This window comes from Nematostella vectensis, chromosome 9, assembly GCF_932526225.1.
Source record: "Nematostella vectensis chromosome 9, jaNemVect1.1, whole genome shotgun sequence".
Taxonomy (NCBI): Eukaryota; Metazoa; Cnidaria; class Anthozoa; order Actiniaria; family Edwardsiidae; genus Nematostella; species Nematostella vectensis.
The window spans coordinates 498,984-521,028 of record NC_064042.1 but is presented as its reverse complement, the minus strand read 5'-3'; the positions used below and the strand labels follow the sequence as shown (position 1 = coordinate 521,028).

The window sequence follows — 22,045 nt, the reverse complement described above, 5'->3', positions numbered from 1 at the left end:
GGTTGGGGTGGGAAATGCCAGCAAGAATAGCATTGTCTTCACCTGGACTTTTTTGTTCTTTTATTTCTTGAAAAACTACCCCAAGAACACCCAGATAGGTTTGGTCACTTTCATCATATTGCACAATCTGTGCCTCTCACCATTGATTTCAGGTTCAAGTCATGGCTCCAACATGACTTTAAGTTTGTTGGTTCCTGGCTTTAATTTTATTTCACAGGTTTTGATGTTTTGATTCTACGTAAGTATGGCATGGCCATTATGCCTTTGAGTTCACCACATTTTATCTACGTCAAACCCTACAAATCACTATCAAATGAGAAACCTCTTAATTATGAAAGTGTATTTAATTATAAAAACCCTTATTTGTGCTATAATCACAATTTATGAACATTGCTCTTTTGTGCAAGATAAGATAATTCAGGGGCACTCCCAAAGGTCTGACTTGGCAAGCCATTCTGGGGGAGTGGTAGGGAGGTGAAACATTAGAGAAGGCTTCTTAAAGGAGAATCCATGTTGTTTAGCCATTCCTCAGAAGGGTTCCATTTGTTTTATAGCCAGATCTGTTGTTGCACGACCTTGGCAAATCCAAAATCCTTGTCTCATTTGGGAATAGTGTGCAGTCAATCAACTGTCTAAACCAATCAAAGGCTTTCATGTTTTCACTGTCACGTCACAGACCATTTGACTGCACACAGCAAGGTTATTGATTGGTCAAAGTTGTATGATTGACTTACGCACTATACCAAGACAAGAAATGGATTTTAATTCACAGTGGCTCAACAATGAATGCAGCTATTATCATGGTATAAGAATTTTCAAATTATTCTAAACAGCTCCACCTCTCTTAATGCAAGTCTCCCACTCATCAAATCCTCCGGGGTAATGCTTAGCTCTGAAATATAAAAAGTCATTAAAAAAAAGCAATAATAACAAGAATTTAAATGCAATGCATTAACCTTATCTAGCTTAACATTTTGTGCAATCATGAAACTTTGACCCAGGGTATTAAAGGTTCCAGTTCTAGTATTAGTGGGGATGTTTTTTTTAACATATTGTGTCAGCTTTTATCGCAGGTATAGGTTTTAGCTTAGTACAAACTTGTAGTAAGTGCTTACTTACTCTATTTATTTATGATTTATTGAATCAACTTACTTCCTGAATCCCATGCTTCTTACAGCCTTTAATGCTGTCTTGCTTCTAATCCCAGCTTTACAGTGAAACACTATATCAGTATCTTTTCTCTTTGGCTTTTTTGCTCCATATTTAAGCTTAAATTCTTTTGGTTTCATGGTGAATGCTTCTGGAACTTGTCTTACTGTAAAAAAAAATACATTCAGTTTAGCACAAATCAACATTATATGTCATATGGTCAGATTTGTAAAAAAATCATCATACATCCATGTGTAACATACCAATCAAAATACCCAAATAGTTGTGCACATTAACCAGAGTAGAGAATATGGTTCACCAAAAACTGGTACACAGTTCTGCAAAATGTTTGTCTAATAAAACCTCTCCCGGGCAGACTGAATAGGTGAATAAGCTTTTTTACATCAAATTAGTGGGGCAAGACACCAAAACATAACAACCGTTGCGGTGTGCTCACTCTAGATCAAAAAAGAATTTAAATATCTCTATGTTGGTTTCTTCTAAATAGAAAGTCATCACTAGGAAGACCCTGTGATGGATACTAGACCTATAAGTAATTACTAGGAAGACCCTGTGATGGATACTTAGCCTGAGTATCAGGTAATTTTATTTTTCAAAAGTCGGAGAGGAAAAATAAAAGTACGCCTGACACAAATACTAGACGCGACGCCTGCCACCCCTTTTCAGGCCACTGTCAAAATACATCGGCTGTAAATTTTCCAATGACTCGCGTGGTGGCACAATCAAATTCCCATATCAAATCAAAACAGCATTGGTATTATATGCAAGGGCAATAATTTTAGTAACGACGAACCCCGGTAAGGGTTACTCTATGCTAAATGTTTTGAAACGCAAAGATAGTTCACGGCTCAGGAGATTTACGGTTTAAGTATACGACTGCAGATCCACACATCACTAAATTACTACAGGGTATTCACATCACCAATTTACTAAAGGCGTTTTCGTCTAAATAGACAAACCGCTGCTTGAACACAAATGCCATTATTTGATAAGCTCACTCAATCAACAACAAGCGGGAAGTGCAAAAAATCCCAAGCATTCTTCCTGCTCTCACAGACAAATTTCTCACAGACAAAGTTTTCGGCGCCTGGTCTGTCTAAAAAAATTTATAGCTACGACTAATGATGTCTGTAGTAGTAGCAGTAGTAGCAGCTTCTATGACATCCAGCGCCTTTGATCTAACTAGTAGATCTTTGCTTCGAAAAACGATACCAATGAGACATAAACACATGCAATGACTGGCCTTGGCAAAACATTTGAACATCTAACCTTAGATATCAGGCAGAATTTTTCTCAAGAAAATGAAGAGAGGAAAATATATGTTTTTTTAATGTTATAGAAAACGATTTCTCTGATTCTGCTAAGGCAAGGTCAAAAGTACTTTTGGAGTCCGCCATTACTCTGAGAACAAGCAGTCGACGGGTTAGGGTACTATATATAGCTGAACCAATCAGCGCGTCCCATTCTAGTACCCTTTGTTTTCTTACCAATCAGGAGCCATGCCGGAATCCGGCATGAGAACATGCAATCTGAACAGTACTTGTATCAGGCCCTTGTCTTGTTCCTCGCCGGCGCGATAGGAACATAGGAGGGCCTGATACTCAGGTTAATGGATACTAGACCAATAAGCCTATCACTAGTAAGACCCTGTGATGGGTACTAGATTGATAGGTCATCACTAGTAAGACCATGTGATGGATACTAGACCGATAAGTTACACTAGTTAGACTCTGTGATGGATACTAGACCGATTAGTCATCACTAGTAAGACACTGAGATGGATACTAGACCAATAAGTCATCACTAGTAGGACACTGTGATGGATACTAGACCAATAAGCCCATCACTAGTAAGACCCTGTGATGGAAACTAGACCAATAAGCCCATGCATCAGCCCTTTCTTTCCCTATGCTGAGACTCAGAGTTACAGTCTAAGTAAAAATTAATCACTTATTATTACTGGTAACAGTACTACAAAACTCCTAACCTGCCATAAAGCTACACACCTACACCCAGGCCCGTAGCCAGGATTTCAAGCAGGGGAGAGGGTCTGTTTACCCATAAAGAGGACAAACAATTTTCTCTTAAGTAGCTCGCCCTAGCTCGCAGCGATACTCAATTTTCCTTAATTAGAGTGGACCTTCCAGTTGAGTGGGGGATTCTTCTGAACCCCCCTGACCATGGGCATGACACCTTTCACTGTCACACATGTGACAACCTGGTGTAGGTGCAGCTGGCCACTTATAGTCATAGTCACTCATAGAGCACTTATTGTTTGGCAAAATTCCTCCCCCAACAACAAAAAAAAAACAGGCAGCTATTATTACATTCATTATGCAGACAAGGGATTTGCTAGAAACAAGCTATAGAAACCTCAAAACAATCAATAAGTGACCTTTAGAACAAACAGGATTGAAAGGTTCCAAATGACACGTGTATCAACTTTTTGTTGAAATTCTGTGTTCACATTCTGTGTTCACAATTCTGCATCACATTGACTCAAAGCACACTGCAACCTTAATGCTTAGATGTACACCAAATAAAAAGTAGATAATTTAATTCACATAATCATTCGTCATAATTTTTTTCAAGGGATACAATAAATACAATAAGACTATTTTGTACGATACAAAAAAAGCTCGAAAAATGTTTGCTAACACAATACTTTGCTCATCTGAACGATAATGAATTGTTTAAAATTGACATTAATACGAATGGGGAGATATGAAAAATGAATGAATTGTTCAAACTTAAGAGCAATACAAATTAACTTTTAAACAGTGCGAACCTTCTCAACCTCGTAACAAAACAACATAAAAAGAATTATCACTTCATAGTGTTAATTCTCACTGGTGGTAAAGACATGTTATGGCATTTGGAGCTTAGCAACAAAAGTGCGACTCACAATCAGCACAGTATTAACCAGCAGCATCACTACTCACACGGAATGTTGATAGAAAAAGGGATCTTCCCTGATTCCTCTAGCTCATAAGGCTCACGCACGTCGAATAACTGAATTGCTTGTTGCTTGATCAAAAGCTGGAGCTCTTCTATCGATACCTCTGTCTCAGGGTCCTTGATAGGAATAGTAGATGTAATTGTCCGTTTAGCACAAGCACACTGTCCCCTTTCGGTAACTCCTAACATATGAGTGAACCGTTGTCTTGGTGTCATCGTTGTACAATTTACGCTAGCTCCAGAGCTCCGAATTCGGTTAAAAACTAGCAAGGCAAAGAGAGATAAATTCCGTATAATTTGGCTGGATTTCATTGTTGGAGTCGTGTATATGAGTTGCCCCGTGTGCGGTATATGTCTAGCGTAGAATGGAAGGTTTGATCGTCGCAGGAAGCGCGAGAGATTCTTTGCACTCATTTTGAGAGTGATTCAGATGTGGACTCTTTTGACACGCAGCACCGCTGGATTGGCTGAGCCGGGAACCATTGGCAAAAAAACACATATCGCTCTAAACCACAATAAGCATAAGTTAAGCCAAAGTGCCCTTTTCTTCTGATACTTTACACGCATTTTTATTTCATTTCTTGCAGATGGCACTATTTTGATTAAATAACAAATCCTTGCGGGACCCCTGTGGTGAATAGCGCAATGCATTTCTGGCGTCCCGTCCTGCGAGGCATGCTGGGTTGAGGTCCTTGGCCGCCATCTTGGTTGTTCTCCGAGACGATGTGGTGGGAGGTTCTACCGCCATTTGCCATAATGATTGGCTGTATTACAGTCACGGGGATAGGGATGAAGACAGTAGACAAGTTATTTCACAAAGGCAAGGTAGGAGAACATTCCTGTCCATAAGAAATACAAGTTATATGCACTAGTCATTTGAAACCTCCACCCCCATGGTCCCTGGGAAGTGTGGGGTTAACGTTAGAGCACTTTTGAACAATAAGCTGTCCCGAGTGGATGAATTGACAGGTTTTTACTTTAAGACTTGTTCCCACTATTGGGGTGGGGACAAATAAATAACATCACAAATGTACTTCGCAAAAGTCATGTCAGTTTCTGGTTTGAGACTCTGACTATGTAGCAAGCAATTCCATGTATATCAGCATGTGGCAAGCTTCATGGCGGAATGTGCCAAAACGAATATATAATTTGGTAATTGTATAATAATATATAAATTTGGCAACTGTTATCTTCATATTTATGATTAACAATTATACCATTTTCATTGAGGTGTATAGTGGCAAAATATCTACCGAGAGCTGAAGGCTCGAGGTTGATATTTTTAGAGCCACTATCCTCCGAAATGGAAATTATATAGTTCTTTTAGCATATTAAAACAAGTTTCTCAACCAATCAAATCGCTTGTTCTTGCAAGGTTCCCAAGTTTTGTATACTAAGAAAAAAAGTTCTCCCTCAAGTGTACTGGCTTTGAAAGTTAGAGGCTTTTGTCAAATGTTTGTCTGGTAGTTGCCAATAGTTTGCATCCCGTAGAGCAGAAGCATTTGACCAGAGTTTTGTTCCGAGGGGGTGGGGGCTTTTCTCTGTTTTGTACAGGTTCAAAGTCTAATCCCCCACCCTTCCCCGGGACCATGGGGGTGGGGGGTTTCAATTGACTAGTTCATAAATAGCTCTTCATGTTTATATTCATAAGTATTTGTCACCTTTTTGCTGCCCACCTCGATAAGCCTTAGCTATTTGCAGGCAGTATTGCTGTAAATTGACTTAAATTGCTAATTAAAGTTATTGAGTTGAGTTATTGAGTTTATTCAACAGATAGTGAACATGGGTTTGCTTTACTTAAGTTATTTAGCTACTTAAACTTATAACCATGATAATGATTACATATTTTCTTTTAACCTATAATTTTGTTGTGAAAACTGTGATAACAAATACAAATTATGGTAAATTTGCTAATCACACAAACACAATGTAAATCAACAACACAGTGAAGAGGAGGGAGGGGGGTAGTTCAAAGGGACTCTCTTTGAACCAAAAGCGTGTCTTGCGTAAGGTTATATTCTGTGATTGCCCTCACTGTTGTTAAATCACCCTAACATTTAAAACACTCCTGTTCAAGTGATGTGGGAAGATTGGTTGTAAGGCATCACTTTCACTATATCTGTTAGCCTCACTAAGGCTATAAGTTCAAACGTCATATTATCCATGAGCTGTATTCAATGCAAATGCATGCAAATGAAGATGAAACAATCGACTTGAATCATTTACATGCATTTGCATTTAACACAGCCCATGGATAATATGACGTTTGAACCATCTTGAAATCAGGTGTAATGTGACAACCTTTAAATTTGCCTCACGCCCCGTCACTACCTTGCCCTAACATGTCAAAATGACATGACCTTCAAACTTTCCTCACTTCCTCCCATCACTACCTTGCCCTAACTTGTCAGAATGACACGACCTTTCTGTGTTACCCTCAAAAGTTGTTCTTTTTTTATCCACAGCCTAGAAGGTATAATGTGGATGAATTTGCCAAGAGGATGATGGAGAGAGATAAGGCTATAACTGGAAGTGACTATGTTCAGAAGGTGCAGTGATTATTTTTTATTACAATTGCTCATTTTCTGGTTCAAATCCAAAGAAATGAACAGTTGACCATTTTCAAATTCCACTGTGCTGAACTGAGATATTAATTCCATAAAAAAAAATCTGTAAAAGCAGATAGAGCTTTTATGGTCTGTTTTTTTTTTTTCTTATGAGGTGTGACCAAGCTATTTAGTTTGATTCAATATTTTAATGTCTTGTTTTCAGGGACTATGATGTACGGTGCAAGATGTTGGTGAAGGAATGTTTAAAACCTGGAGTCTACTGCTTATACAGAACATATTTGTAAATAAACTTGTAATTGTACTGATTTGCTTGTTTGTGTAAGTGTTTTTACCTTTATATCAGACACATTTGTTTCAAAGTGAGCAACGAGGGTGACATGGAAGATGATTACATAACAATGAAACAAAATTAGCATGGGTGAATCGGATATTGACTTTTGAAAGTGTGAATTTGATGGCAGTGGAAGTAGCTTTTTCTTAAATATTTCCAACTTTATTTTTAAAAATAATTTATGTCAATACACACTTTAAAAAAACACAAGGAAACCTATTCTCAGGTATAAAACTATTTACACATACATTTTTTTTACATTTCTTTTTTTTGAAATCTAGGTAGACATTAATACTTCTATTCCAACAGAGTTGCATTATGGTTATTCAGAGAAACTAATCATAACCCTAGTGATACAGACTCATTAGGATAGCAACCCTAGTAATCCAAACTCATTAAGATAGCTGTGCCTCTCTTGATCCAATGATCAGATGTCATAGCTCCCGCCTTGAGTTCAATGGCCACCACAAAGGAGGCGCGGTCAGAGGTACCTGCGCGGTTAGGGTAGTAGTAGCAAGGGCAGGTGTACATTCCTGCAGGAAAAAAATCATGATACATACCTTGTTAATTATGACATGAATTGCTATAAGATTTCTCCAAATAATTTCCTAAGCCACCTTAGTTACATCCTTGCACTGCTAGAAGTGATTACCAAAACTTTATTACAGTGACATCAAAGAGATAAGGTTGATCATGATGGGACGTGACAGAAAAACCTGGAAAATGCGCAATTCCAGATAGAGAAAGAAGACAATTTCTTACAATGGCCATCGCTTCTTTGTATTCCAGAATGATTTCCAAAACAAAAATAATGTGAGGCTGAAATGCATATACCCAGATTTGGGCTTTTTTTCCATGATCATCCTACAGCTATGTTTGGGCTTAGGGACAAAAAGCTCAAATTTCAATGACACTACAAAAAGTCACACCAATAAAAAGTCGCATTTGATAATTTGTTTGCTATTACTAAGTACGCAGAGAAATTTTACGCTTTATTAGATTTGAATTGGCTTATTTGTTTTTCCGTTATGTCTTACGATGTACATTTTTGGGGAAAGATTTGTTAATTTATACTCTTTTAAATTTGATAGCTAGTAGGGGTATCAGTCAAATACTTTACAAGATGAAAGCTTCTCAAGATGAAAACCCCAGTAAAGGCTACCTTTGCCAGATTTTTTCTTGTTTTCAACGGGCTTGAAATGAATTGTGGGTATCTTGGACACAAGTTGCATGGGGTCCGCCTCCACCAGGCACGCATTCTTCTTGTCCCAGCCAGCACCTTCCAGGTATAGTCCCTTGATCCACACACCATCCTAAAAGAGGAAAGCACATTTGCCATACAAAGTGACAATCTTGTCCAGAAACTCAGGTTTGAAACAGCCATCAGCTGGACAAAATGGCCATAGTATGAGCCATAGGCACCCCCCCCCCCCCCCCATTCTAAACATTCACAACCATCAACAACAATACTAAAATCATTATAATCATTACCACCACAACCACCATCACCTACAGCAATAAACATCATAAGCAATAACCTGTAATAATCACAATGATCACTGTGACCATCTACTTGCTCACCTTAGGCTGCTGGGTGATGTTACTGTCGTCTACAGTAGACACAACAAACTCCCAGGATAGCGAGTCCACTGAGATGTTGTTCTGCCGAGCACATGTCTGCAGTACTGCTGTCAAGAAGCCTGTTGGGAATGTGAATGCCGACATCCAGAATATGATGGGCTGATGTGCAGTTGTGGCCCACTTATCAAACTGCTCAACTCGCACGACCAGATCCCTAGTCCACGCAGCTAGAGGTTTCCTGGATGGATAAGCCTGATTCCAGGAACATAATGGTATTAGAGTGATGGAACAGCCTGATTCCAGGTACGAAATGTTATTAGAGTGATGGAAAACCAGATTCCAGATACAAAATGGTATTAGAGTGACTGATATGCCTGATTCCGAGAACAAATTGGATTAGAATGACTGGCAAGTCTGCTTCCAGAAACAAAATGGTGTTAGAGTGACTGATTCTGAGAACAAATTGGATTAGAATGACTGGCAAGTCTGCTTCCAGAAACAAAATGGTATTAGAGTGACTGATTCCGAGAACAAATTGGATTAGAATGACTGGCAAGTCTGATTCCAGAAACAAAATGGTATTAGAGTGCATTGGTGTTTCAGCCTTGGGCAGCGTCCGATATGCTAATGGTGGGAAATTTTTGTCTTCACAATAAAAAGATTCTACTTCATTTTGGGCGTCAAGGGCGATGCTGTTTCTTTTTTGCAATACTCACCTTGCCCCATAGGGAGGGGACCCTGGCATCAAAGATGCAGTTGAAGGTCTCCTCCAAGTCAGAGGACATGACCACTAAGCCCTTGATTCCACGCTCTAGGTCTATCAGGGACCTCTTCATCAGGCGAAGGAGTGCATTATAACGCTCAATCTATGATAATGATTATAATAATAAAAAAAGCAATAATAATGCAAAGGAGGACATTATCACACCCTATAATAATGATAGTAATAATAAGGCAAACAGGGAAAATATAACCCTCAATCTATGGCAAATACCACAGAATTTAGAACTAAAAACAACAGTGCTACCCTGAACCCACTAAGAGCAGCAATAATATATGATGGCAGAAAATCGCTATAAAAGAGGCCAGAAACAGATGCATGGATTTCGTCTGTTCTTTCTGGTATATCTTTAGAATGGATTTTGTCTATTCTATCTTGTATATCTTTAGCATGGATTTTGTCTATTCTATCTGGTATAACAAACAACCAAATCTTTAGCATGGATTTTGTCTATTCTATCTGGTATAACAAACAACCAAACGTAATTCATATGTTGGAGTGAAGGAAACCAGAAAGCAGTTAAAAATTGTTGACAAGAGTTTGCACAATATTGAAAATTGCAGTACACAACGTAGCTGCAACACACCTCTTGAAGCAACACAACATTGAGAGGGGAGGGGTCTTCTGACATGATCTTGGCTGTCTGTTCATAGTCGATCTCTTCAGGTATTTTCTTGAGGACATCAGCAGCAAGCTCTAGCACCTACATGATTATGAAACATGTCATTCACAGACTGGATGAGAGAGCTGTGACAAGCGAATAGGGGTAAGGCTCAGAAGGGGTTAAGGTCGTAAGACAAAGGTTAGTTACCTTCTCCTCTCTGCTTTCACCTTGTCCACCTGTTGACACTTGTGGCTGAAGTGACAACAACGTGTCAAACAGCGTCCTGTAACAAACATCAACATTTCAACGAACACCAACAAAGACCATAACAATCAGTGCAGGTATTTCACCCTGGCAGGGAGACGCAAATGATGATGCGAGACTGAGTAACGCACCTCGTTTCGATGATCTGACTGGCAATGTCTGCGTTGGGATGCTGACCGAAAGCCTCGGGGTGGTCCACATTGGGTAGCATGCTAATATACTCCTGTGGCAAAACAATAGTATAACACTAACCCTGTATGTACATCAATAGTATAACACTAACCCTGTATGTACATCAATAGTATAACACTAACCCTGTATGTACATCAATAGTATAACACTAACCCTGTATGTACATCAATAGTATCACACTAACCCTGTATGTACATCAATAGTATAACACTAACCCTGTATGTACATCAATAGTATAACACTAACCCTGTATGTACATCAATAGTATAACACTAACCCTGTATGTACATCAATAGTATGACACTAACCCTGTATGTACATCAATAGTATAACACTAACCCTGTATGTACATCAATAGTATAACACTAACCCTGTATGTACATCAATAGTATAACACTAACCCTGTATGTATATCAATAGTATCACACTAACCCTGTATGTACATCAATAGTATAACACTAACCCTGTATGTACATCAATAGTATAACACTAACCCTGTATGTACATCAATAGTATGACACTAACCCTGTATGTACATCAATAGTATAACACTAACCCTGTATGTACATCAATAGTATAACACTAATCCTGTATGTACATCAATAGTATAACACTAACCCTGTATGTACATCAATAGTATAACACTAATCCTGTATGTACATCAATAGTATAACACTAACCCTGTATGTACATCAATAGTATAACACTAACCCTGTATGTACATCAATAGTATAACACTAACCCTGTATGTACATCAATAGTATAACACTAACCCTGTATGTACATCAATAGTATAACACTAACCCTGTATGTACATCAATAGTATAACACTAATCCTGTATGTACATCAATAGTATAACACTAACCCTGTATGTACATCAATAGTATCACACTAACCCTGTATGTACATCAATAGTATAACACTAATCCTGTATGTACATCAATAGTATAACACTAACCCTGTATGTACATCAATAGTATAACACTAATCCTGTATGTACATCAATAGTATCACACTAACCCTGTATGTACATCAATAGTATAACACTAATCCTGTATGTACATCAATAGTATCACACTAACCCTGTATGTACATCAATAGTATAACACTAATCCTGTATGTACATCAATAGTATCACACTAACCCTGTATGTACATCAATAGTATAACACTAACCCTGTATGTACATCAATAGTATAACACTAATCCTGTATGTACATCAATAGTATCACACTAACCCTGTATGTACATCAATAGTATAACACTAATCCTGTGTGTACATCAATAGTATAACACTAACCCTTTATGTACATCAATAGTATAACACTAACCCTGTATGTACATCAATAGTATAACACTAACCCTGTATGTACATCAATAGTATAACACTAACCCTGTATGTACATCAATAGTATAACACTAACCCTGTATGTATATCATAACACTTACCCTGTATGTACATCAATAGTATAACACTAACCCTGTATGTACATCAATAGTATAACACTAACCCTGTATGTACATCAATAGTATAACACTAACCCTGTATGTACATCAATAGTATAACACTAACCCTGTATGTACATCAACAGTATAACACTAACCCTGTATGTACATCAATAGTATAACACTAACCCAGTATGTACATCAATAGTATGACACTAACCCTGTATGTACATCAATAGTATAACACTAACCCTGTATGTACATCAATAGTATAACACTAACCCTGTATGTACATCAATAGTATAACACTAACCCTGTATGTACATCAATAGTATAACACTAACCCTGTATGTACATCAATAGTATAACACTAACCCTGTATGTACATCAATAGTATAACACTAACCCTGTATGTACATCAATAGTATAACACTAACCCTGTATGTACATCAATAGAATAACACTAACCCTGTATGTACATCAATAGTATCACACTAACCCTGTATGTACATCAATAGTATAACACTAACCCTGTATGTACATCAATAGTATAACACTAACCCTGTATGTACATCAATAGTATAACACTAACCCTGTATGTACATCAATAGTATAACACTAACCCTGTATGTACATCAATAGTATAACACTAACCCTGTATGTACATCAATAGTATAACACTAACCCTGTATGTACATCAATAGTATAACACTAACCCTGTATGTACATCAATAGTATGACACTAACCCTGTATGTACATCAATAGTATAACACTAACCCTGTATGTACATCAATAGTATAACACTAACCCTGTGTGTACATCAATAGTATAACACTAACCCTTTATGTACATCAATAGTATAACACTAACCCTGTATGTACATCAATAGTATAACACTAACCCTGTATGTACATCAATAGTATAACACTAACCCTGTATGTACATCAATAGTATCACACTAACCCTGTATGTACATCAATAGTATAACACTAATCCTGTATGTACATCAATAGTATCACACTAACCCTGTATGTACATCAATAGTATAACACTAATCCTGTATGTACATCAATAGTATCACACTAACCCTGTATGTACATCAATAGTATAACACTAACCCTGTATGTACATCAATAGTATAACACTAACCCTGTATGTACATCAATAGTATAACACTAACCCTGTATGTACATCAATAGTATAACACTAACCCTGTATGTACATCAATAGTATAACACTAACCCTGTATGTACATCAATAGTATGACACTAACCCTGTATGTACATCAATAGTATAACACTAACCCTGTGTGTACATCAATAGTATAACACTAACCCTTTATGTACATCAATAGTATAACACTAACCCTGTATGTACATCAATAGTATAACACTAACCCTGTATGTACATCAATAGTATAACACTAACCCTGTATGTACATCAATAGTATCACACTAACCCTGTATGTACATCAATAGTATAACACTAATCCTGTATGTACATCAATAGTATCACACTAACCCTGTATGTACATCAATAGTATCACACTAACCCTGTATGTACATCAATAGTATAACACTAATCCTGTATGTACATCAATAGTATCACACTAACCCTGTATGTACATCAATAGTATAACACTAACCCTGTATGTACATCAATAGTATAACACTAATCCTGTATGTACATCAATAGTATCACACTAACCCTGTATGTACATCAATAGTATAACACTAATCCTGTGTGTACATCAATAGTATAACACTAACCCTTTATGTACATCAATAGTATAACACTAACCCTGTATGTACATCAATAGTATAACACTAACCCTGTATGTACATCAATAGTATAACACTAACCCTGTATGTACATCAATAGTATAACACTAACCCTGTATGTACATCAATAGTATAACACTAACCCTGTATGTACATCAATAGTATAACACTAACCCTGTATGTACATCAATAGTATGACACTAACCCTGTATGTACATCAATAGTATAACACTAACCCTGTATGTATATCAATAGTATAACACTAACCCTGTATGTACATCAATAGTATAACACTAACCCTGTATGTACATCAATAGTATAACACTAACCCTGTATGTACATCAATAGTATAACACTAACCCTGTATGTACATCAATAGAATAACACTAACCCTGTATGTACATCAATAGTATAACACTAACCCTGTATGTACATCAATAGTATAACACTAACCCTGTATGTACATCAATAGTATAACACTAACCCTGTATGTACATCAATAGTATAACACTAACCCTGTATGTACATCAATAGTATAACACTAACCCTGTATGTACATCAATAGTATAACACTAACCCTGTATGTACATCAATAGTATAACACTAACCCTGTATGTACATCAATAGTATAACACTAACCCTGTATGTACATCAATAGTATAACACTAACCCTGTATGTACATCAATAGTATAACACTAACCCTGTATGTACATCAATAGTATGACACTAACCCTGTATGTACATCAATAGTATAACACTAACCCTGTATGTACATCAATAGTATAACACTAACCCTGTGTGTACATCAATAGTATAACACTAACCCTGTATGTACATCAATAGTATAACACTAACCCTGTATGTACATCAATAGTATAACACTAACCCTGTATGTACATCAATAGTATAACACTAACCCTGTATGTACATCAATAGTATAACACTAACCCAGTATGTACATCAATAGTATGACACTAACCCTGTATGTACATCAATAGTATAACACTAACCCTGTATGTACATCAATAGTATGACACTAACCCTGTATGTACATCAATAGTATGACACTAACCCTGTATGTACATCAATAGTATGACACTAACCCTGTATGTACATCAATAGTATGACACTAACCCTGTATGTACATCAATAGTATGACACTAACCATGTATGTACATCAATAGTATCACACTAACCCTGTATGTACATCAATAGTATAACACTAACCCTGTATGTACATCAATAGTATAACACTAACCCTGTATGTACATCAATAGTATAACACTAACCCTGTATGTACATCAATAGTATAACACTAACCCTGTATGTACATCAATAGTATAACACTAACCCTGTATGTATATCAATAGTATAACACTAACCCTGTATGTACATCAATAGTATAACACTAACCCTGTATGTACACCAATAGTATAACACTAACCCTGTATGTACATCAATAGAATAACACTAACCCTGTATGTACATCAATAGTATAACACTAACCCTGTATGTACATCAATAGTATAACACTAACCCTGTATGTACACCAATAGTATAACACTAACCCTGTATGTACATCAATAGAATAACACTAACCCTGTATGTACATCAATAGTATAACACTAACCCTGTATGTACATCAATAGTATAACACTAACCCTGTATGTACATCAATTGTATAACACTAACCCTGTATGTACATCAATTGTATAACACTAACCCTGTATGTACATCAATAGTATAACACTAACCCTGTATGTACATCAATAGTATAACACTAATCCTGTATGTACATCAATAGTATAACACTAACCCTGTATGTACATCAATAGAATAACACTAACCCTGTATGTACATCAATAGTATAACACTAACCCTGTATGTACATCAATAGTATCACACTAACCCTGTATGTACATCAATAGTATAACACTAATCCTGTATGTACATCAATAGTATCACACTAACCCTGTATGTACATCAATAGTATAACACTAATCCTGTATGTACATCAATAGTATCACACTAACCCTGTATGTACATCAATAGTATAACACTAACCCTGTATGTACATCAATAGTATAACACTAACCCTGTATGTACATCAATAGTATAACACTAACCCTGTATGTACATCAATAGTATAACACTAACCCTGTATGTACATCAATAGTATAACACTAACCCTGTATGTACATCAATAGTATAACACTAACCCTGTATGTACATCAATAGTATAACACTAACCCTGTATGTACATCAATAGAATAACACTAACCCTGTATGTACATCAATAGTATAACACTAACCCTGTATGTACATCAATAGTATAACACTAACCCTGTATGTACATCAATAGTATAACACTAACCCTGTATGTACATCAATAGTATAACACTAACCCTGTATGTACATCAATAGAATAACACTAACCCTGTGTGTACATCAATAGTATAACACTAACACTGTATGTACATCAATAGTATAACACTAACCCTGTACATCAATAGTATAACACTAACCCTGTATGTATATCAATAGTATAACACTAACCCTGTACATCAATAGTATAACACTAACCCTGTATGTACATCAATAGTATAACACTAACCCTGTATGTACATCAATAGTATAACACTAACCCTGTATGTACATCAATAGTATAACACTAACCCTGTATGTACATCAATAGTATCACACTAACCCTGTATGTACATCAATAGTATAACACTAACCCTGTATGTACATCAATAGTATGACACTAACCCTGTATGTACATCAATAGTATAACACTAACCCTGTATGTACATCAATAGTATAACACTAACCCTGTGTGTACATCAATAGTATAACACTAACCCTTTATGTACATCAATAGTATAACACTAACCCTGTATGTACATCAATAGTATAACACTAACCCTGTATGTACATCAATAGTATAACACTAACCCTGTATGTACATCAATAGTATCACACTAACCCTGTATGTACATCAATAGTATAACACTAATCCTGTATGTACATCAATAGTATCACACTAACCCTGTATGTACATCAATAGTATAACACTAATCCTGTATGTACATCAATAGTATCACACTAACCCTGTATGTACATCAATAGTATAACACTAACCCTGTATGTACATCAATAGTATAACACTAACCCTGTATGTACATCAATAGTATAACACTAACCCTGTATGTACATCAATAGTATAACACTAACCCTGTATGTACATCAATAGTATAACACTAACCCTGTATGTACATCAATAGTATGACACTAACCCTGTATGTACATCAATAGTATAACACTAACCCTGTGTGTACATCAATAGTATAACACTAACCCTTTATGTACATCAATAGTATAACACTAACCCTGTATGTACATCAATAGTATAACACTAACCCTGTATGTACATCAATAGTATAACACTAACCCTGTATGTACATCAATAGTATCACACTAACCCTGTATGTACATCAATAGTATAACACTAATCCTGTATGTACATCAATAGTATCACACTAACCCTGTATGTACATCAATAGTATCACACTAACCCTGTATGTACATCAATAGTATAACACTAATCCTGTATGTACATCAATAGTATCACACTAACCCTGTATGTACATCAATAGTATAACACTAACCCTGTATGTACATCAATAGTATAACACTAATCCTGTATGTACATCAATAGTATCACACTAACCCTGTATGTACATCAATAGTATAACACTAATCCTGTGTGTACATCAATAGTATAACACTAACCCTTTATGTACATCAATAGTATAACACTAACCCTGTATGTACATCAATAGTATAACACTAACCCTGTATGTACATCAATAGTATAACACTAACCCTGTATGTACATCAATAGTATAACACTAACCCTGTATGTACATCAATAGTATAACACTAACCCTGTATGTACATCAATAGTATAACACTAACCCTGTATGTACATCAATAGTATGACACTAACCCTGTATGTACATCAATAGTATAACACTAATCCTGTATGTACATCAATAGTATCACACTAACCCTGTATGTACATCAATAGTATAACACTAACCCTGTATGTACATCAATAGTATAACACTAACCCTGTATGTACATCAATAGTATAACACTAACCCTGTATGTACATCAATAGTATAACACTAACCCTGTATGTACATCAATAGTATAACACTAACCCTGTATGTACATCAATAGTATAACACTAACCCTGTATGTACATCAATAGTATAACACTAACCCTGTATGTACATCAATAGAATAACACTAACCCTGTATGTACATCAATAGTATAACACTAACCCTGTATGTACATCAATAGTATAACACTAACCCTGTATGTACATCAATAGTATAACACTAACCCTGTATGTACATCAATAGTATAACACTAACCCTGTATGTACATCAATAGAATAACACTAACCCTGTGTGTACATCAATAGTATAACACTAACACTGTATGTACATCAATAGTATAACACTAACCCTGTACATCAATAGTATAACACTAACCCTGTATGTATATCAATAGTATAACACTAACCCTGTACATCAATAGTATAACACTAACCCTGTATGTACATCAATAGTATAACACTAACCCTGTATGTACATCAATAGTATAACACTAACCCTGTATGTACATCAATAGTATAACACTAACCCTGTATGTACATCAATAGTATCACACTAACCCTGTATGTACATCAATAGTATAACACTAACCCTGTATGTACATCAATAGTATGACACTAACCCTGTATGTACATCAATAGTATAACACTAACCCTGTATGTACATCAATAGTATAACACTAACCCTGTGTGTACATCAATAGTATAACACTAACCCTTTATGTACATCAATAGTATAACACTAACCCTGTATGTACATCAATAGTATAACACTAACCCTGTATGTACATCAATAGTATAACACTAACCCTGTATGTACATCAATAGTATCACACTAACCCTGTATGTACATCAATAGTATAACACTAATCCTGTATGTACATCAATAGTATCACACTAACCCTGTATGTACATCAATAGTATAACACTAATCCTGTATGTACATCAATAGTATCACACTAACCCTGTATGTACATCAATAGTATAACACTAACCCTGTATGTACATCAATAGTATAACACTAACCCTGTATGTACATCAATAGTATAACACTAACCCTGTATGTACATCAATAGTATAACACTAACCCTGTATGTACATCAATAGTATAACACTAACCCTGTATGTACATCAATAGTATGACACTAACCCTGTATGTACATCAATAGTATAACACTAACCCTGTGTGTACATCAATAGTATAACACTAACCCTTTATGTACATCAATAGTATAACACTAACCCTGTATGTACATCAATAGTATAACACTAACCCTGTATGTACATCAATAGTATAACACTAACCCTGTATGTACATCAATAGTATCACACTAACCCTGTATGTACATCAATAGTATAACACTAATCCTGTATGTACATCAATAGTATCACACTAACCCTGTATGTACATCAATAGTATCACACTAACCCTGTATGTACATCAATAGTATAACACTAATCCTGTATGTACATCAATAGTATCACACTAACCCTGTATGTACATCAATAGTATAACACTAACCCTGTATGTACATCAATAGTATAACACTAATCCTGTATGTACATCAATAGTATCACACTAACCCTGTATGTACATCAATAGTATAACACTAATCCTGTGTGTACATCAATAGTATAACACTAACCCTTTATGTACATCAATAGTATAACACTAACCCTGTATGTACATCAATAGTATAACACTAACCCTGTATGTACATCAATAGTATAACACTAACCCTGTATGTACATCAATAGTATAACACTAACCCTGTATGTACATCAATAGTATAACACTAACCCTGTATGTACATCAATAGTATAACACTAACCCTGTATGTACATCAATAGTATGACACTAACCCTGTATGTACATCAATAGTATAACACTAACCCTGTATGTATATCAATAGTATAACACTAACCCTGTATGTACATCAATAGTATAACACTAACCCTGTATGTACATCAATAGTATAACACTAACCCTGTATGTACATCAATAGTATAACACTAACCCTGTATGTACATCAATAGAATAACACTAACCCTGTATGTACATCAATAGTATAACACTAACCCTGTATGTACATCAATAGTATAACACTAACCCTGTATGTACATCAATAGTATAACACTAACCCTGTATGTACATCAATAGTATAACACTAACCCTGTATGTACATCAATAGTATAACACTAACCCTGTATGTACATCAATAGTATAACACTAACCCTGTATGTACATCAATAGTATAACACTAACCCTGTATGTACATCAATAGTATAACACTAACCCTGTATGTACATCAATAGTATAACACTAACCCTGTATGTACATCAATAGTATAACACTAACCCTGTATGTACATCAATAGTATGACACTAACCCTGTATGTACATCAATAGTATAACACTAACCCTGTATGTACATCAATAGTATAACACTAACCCTGTGTGTACATCAATAGTATAACACTAACCCTGTATGTACATCAATAGTATAACACTAACCCTGTATGTACATCAATAGTATAACACTAACCCTGTATGTACATCAATAGTATAACACTAACCCTGTATGTACATCAATAGTATAACACTAACCCAGTATGTACATCAATAGTATGACACTAACCCTGTATGTACATCAATAGTATAACACTAACCCTGTATGTACATCAATAGTATGACACTAACCCTGTATGTACATCAATAGTATGACACTAACCCTGTATGTACATCAATAGTATGACACTAACCATGTATGTACATCAATAGTATCACACTAACCCTGTATGTACATCAATAGTATAACACTAACCCTGTATGTACATCAATAGTATAACACTAACCCTGTATGTACATCAATAGTATAACACTAACCCTGTATGTACATCAATAGTATAACACTAACCCTGTATGTACATCAATAGTATAACACTAACCCTGTATGTATATCAATAGTATAACACTAACCCTGTATGTACATCAATAGTATAACACTAACCCTGTATGTACACCAATAGTATAACACTAACCCTGTATGTACATCAATAGAATAACACTAACCCTGTATGTACATCAATAGTATAACACTAACCCTGTATGTACATCAATAGTATAACACTAACCCTGTATGTACATCAATAGTATGACACTAACCCTGTATGTACATCAATAGTATAACACTAACCCTGTATGTACATCAATAGTATAACACTAACCCTGTATGTACATCAATAGAATAACACTAACCCTGTATGTACATCAATAGTATAACACTAACCCTGTATGTACATCAATAGTATAACACTAACCCTGTACATCAATAGTATAACACTAACCCTGTATGTACATCAATAGTATAACACTAACCCTGTATGTACATCAATAGTATCACACTAACCCTGTATGTACATCAATAGTATAACACTAACCCTGTATGTATATCAATAGAATAACACTAACCCTGTATGTACATCAATAGTATAACACTAACCCTGTATGTACATCAATAGTATAACACTAACCCTGTATGTACATCAATAGTATAACACTAACCCTGTATGTACATCAATAGTATAACACTAACCCTGTATGTACATCAATAGTATAACACTAATCCTGTATGTATATCAATAGTATAACACTAATCCTGTATGTATATCAATAGTATAACACTAATCCTGTATGTACATCAATAGTATAACACTAACCCTGTATGTACATCAATAGTATAACACTAACCCTTTATGTACATCAATAGTATAACACTAACCCTGTATGTACATCAATAGTATAACACTAACCCTGTATGTACATCAATAGTATAACACTAATCCTGTATGTATATCAATAGTATAACACTAATCCTGTATGTACATCAATAGTATAACACTAACCCTGTATGTACATCAATAGTATAACACTAACCCTTTATGTACATCAATAGTATAACACTAACCCTGTATGTACATCAATAGTATAACACTAACCCTGTATGTACATCAATAGAATAACACTAACCCTGTATGTACATCAATAGTATAACACTAACCCTGTATGTACATCAATAGTATAACACTAACCCTGTATGTACATCAATAGTATAACACTAACCCTGTATGTACATCAATAGTATAACACTAACCCTGTATGTACATCAATAGTATAACACT

The 22,045-nt window shown here is 35.6% G+C and overlaps 2 protein-coding genes and 1 long non-coding RNA gene across 5 annotated transcripts in view; 1 reads left to right on the top strand and 2 right to left on the bottom strand.

Moving 5' to 3' along the window:
- Positions 1-45: 45 nt before the first annotated feature.
- On the bottom strand, positions 46-4,693 carry LOC5505337. The gene is made up of 3 exons (XM_001626126.3): positions 4,113-4,693; positions 1,153-1,315; positions 46-892 (listed from the first exon to the last, which is right to left on the bottom strand). Exons 1-3 carry the CDS (start codon positions 4,540-4,542, stop codon positions 826-828), a joined length of 660 nt encoding a protein of 219 aa, XP_001626176.2. The 5' UTR covers positions 4,543-4,693; the 3' UTR covers positions 46-825.
- A 104-nt stretch (positions 4,694-4,797) lies between these two features.
- Positions 4,798-7,003, top strand: LOC116613121. Its single transcript, XR_004294102.2, has 3 exons — positions 4,798-4,953; positions 6,594-6,677; positions 6,901-7,003. It is a non-coding gene; the product is annotated as an uncharacterized LOC116613121 (long non-coding RNA).
- Positions 6,679-22,045, bottom strand: part of LOC5505338 (dynein axonemal heavy chain 2) — an 80,273-nt gene continuing 64,906 nt past the window's right edge. For all 3 annotated transcript variants that reach the window (XM_048732144.1, XM_048732145.1, XM_048732146.1), the window contains 7 exons: positions 10,391-10,482; positions 10,203-10,278; positions 9,978-10,094; positions 9,327-9,476; positions 8,611-8,862; positions 8,192-8,342; positions 6,679-7,562 (listed from right to left, as the gene is read on the bottom strand). In XM_048732144.1, coding sequence (XP_048588101.1) covers positions 7,408-7,562; positions 8,192-8,342; positions 8,611-8,862; positions 9,327-9,476; positions 9,978-10,094; positions 10,203-10,278; positions 10,391-10,482 — 993 coding nt within the window. In that variant the 3' untranslated portion in view covers positions 6,679-7,407. The remainder of the gene's footprint in view (positions 7,563-8,191; positions 8,343-8,610; positions 8,863-9,326; positions 9,477-9,977; positions 10,095-10,202; positions 10,279-10,390; positions 10,483-22,045) is intronic.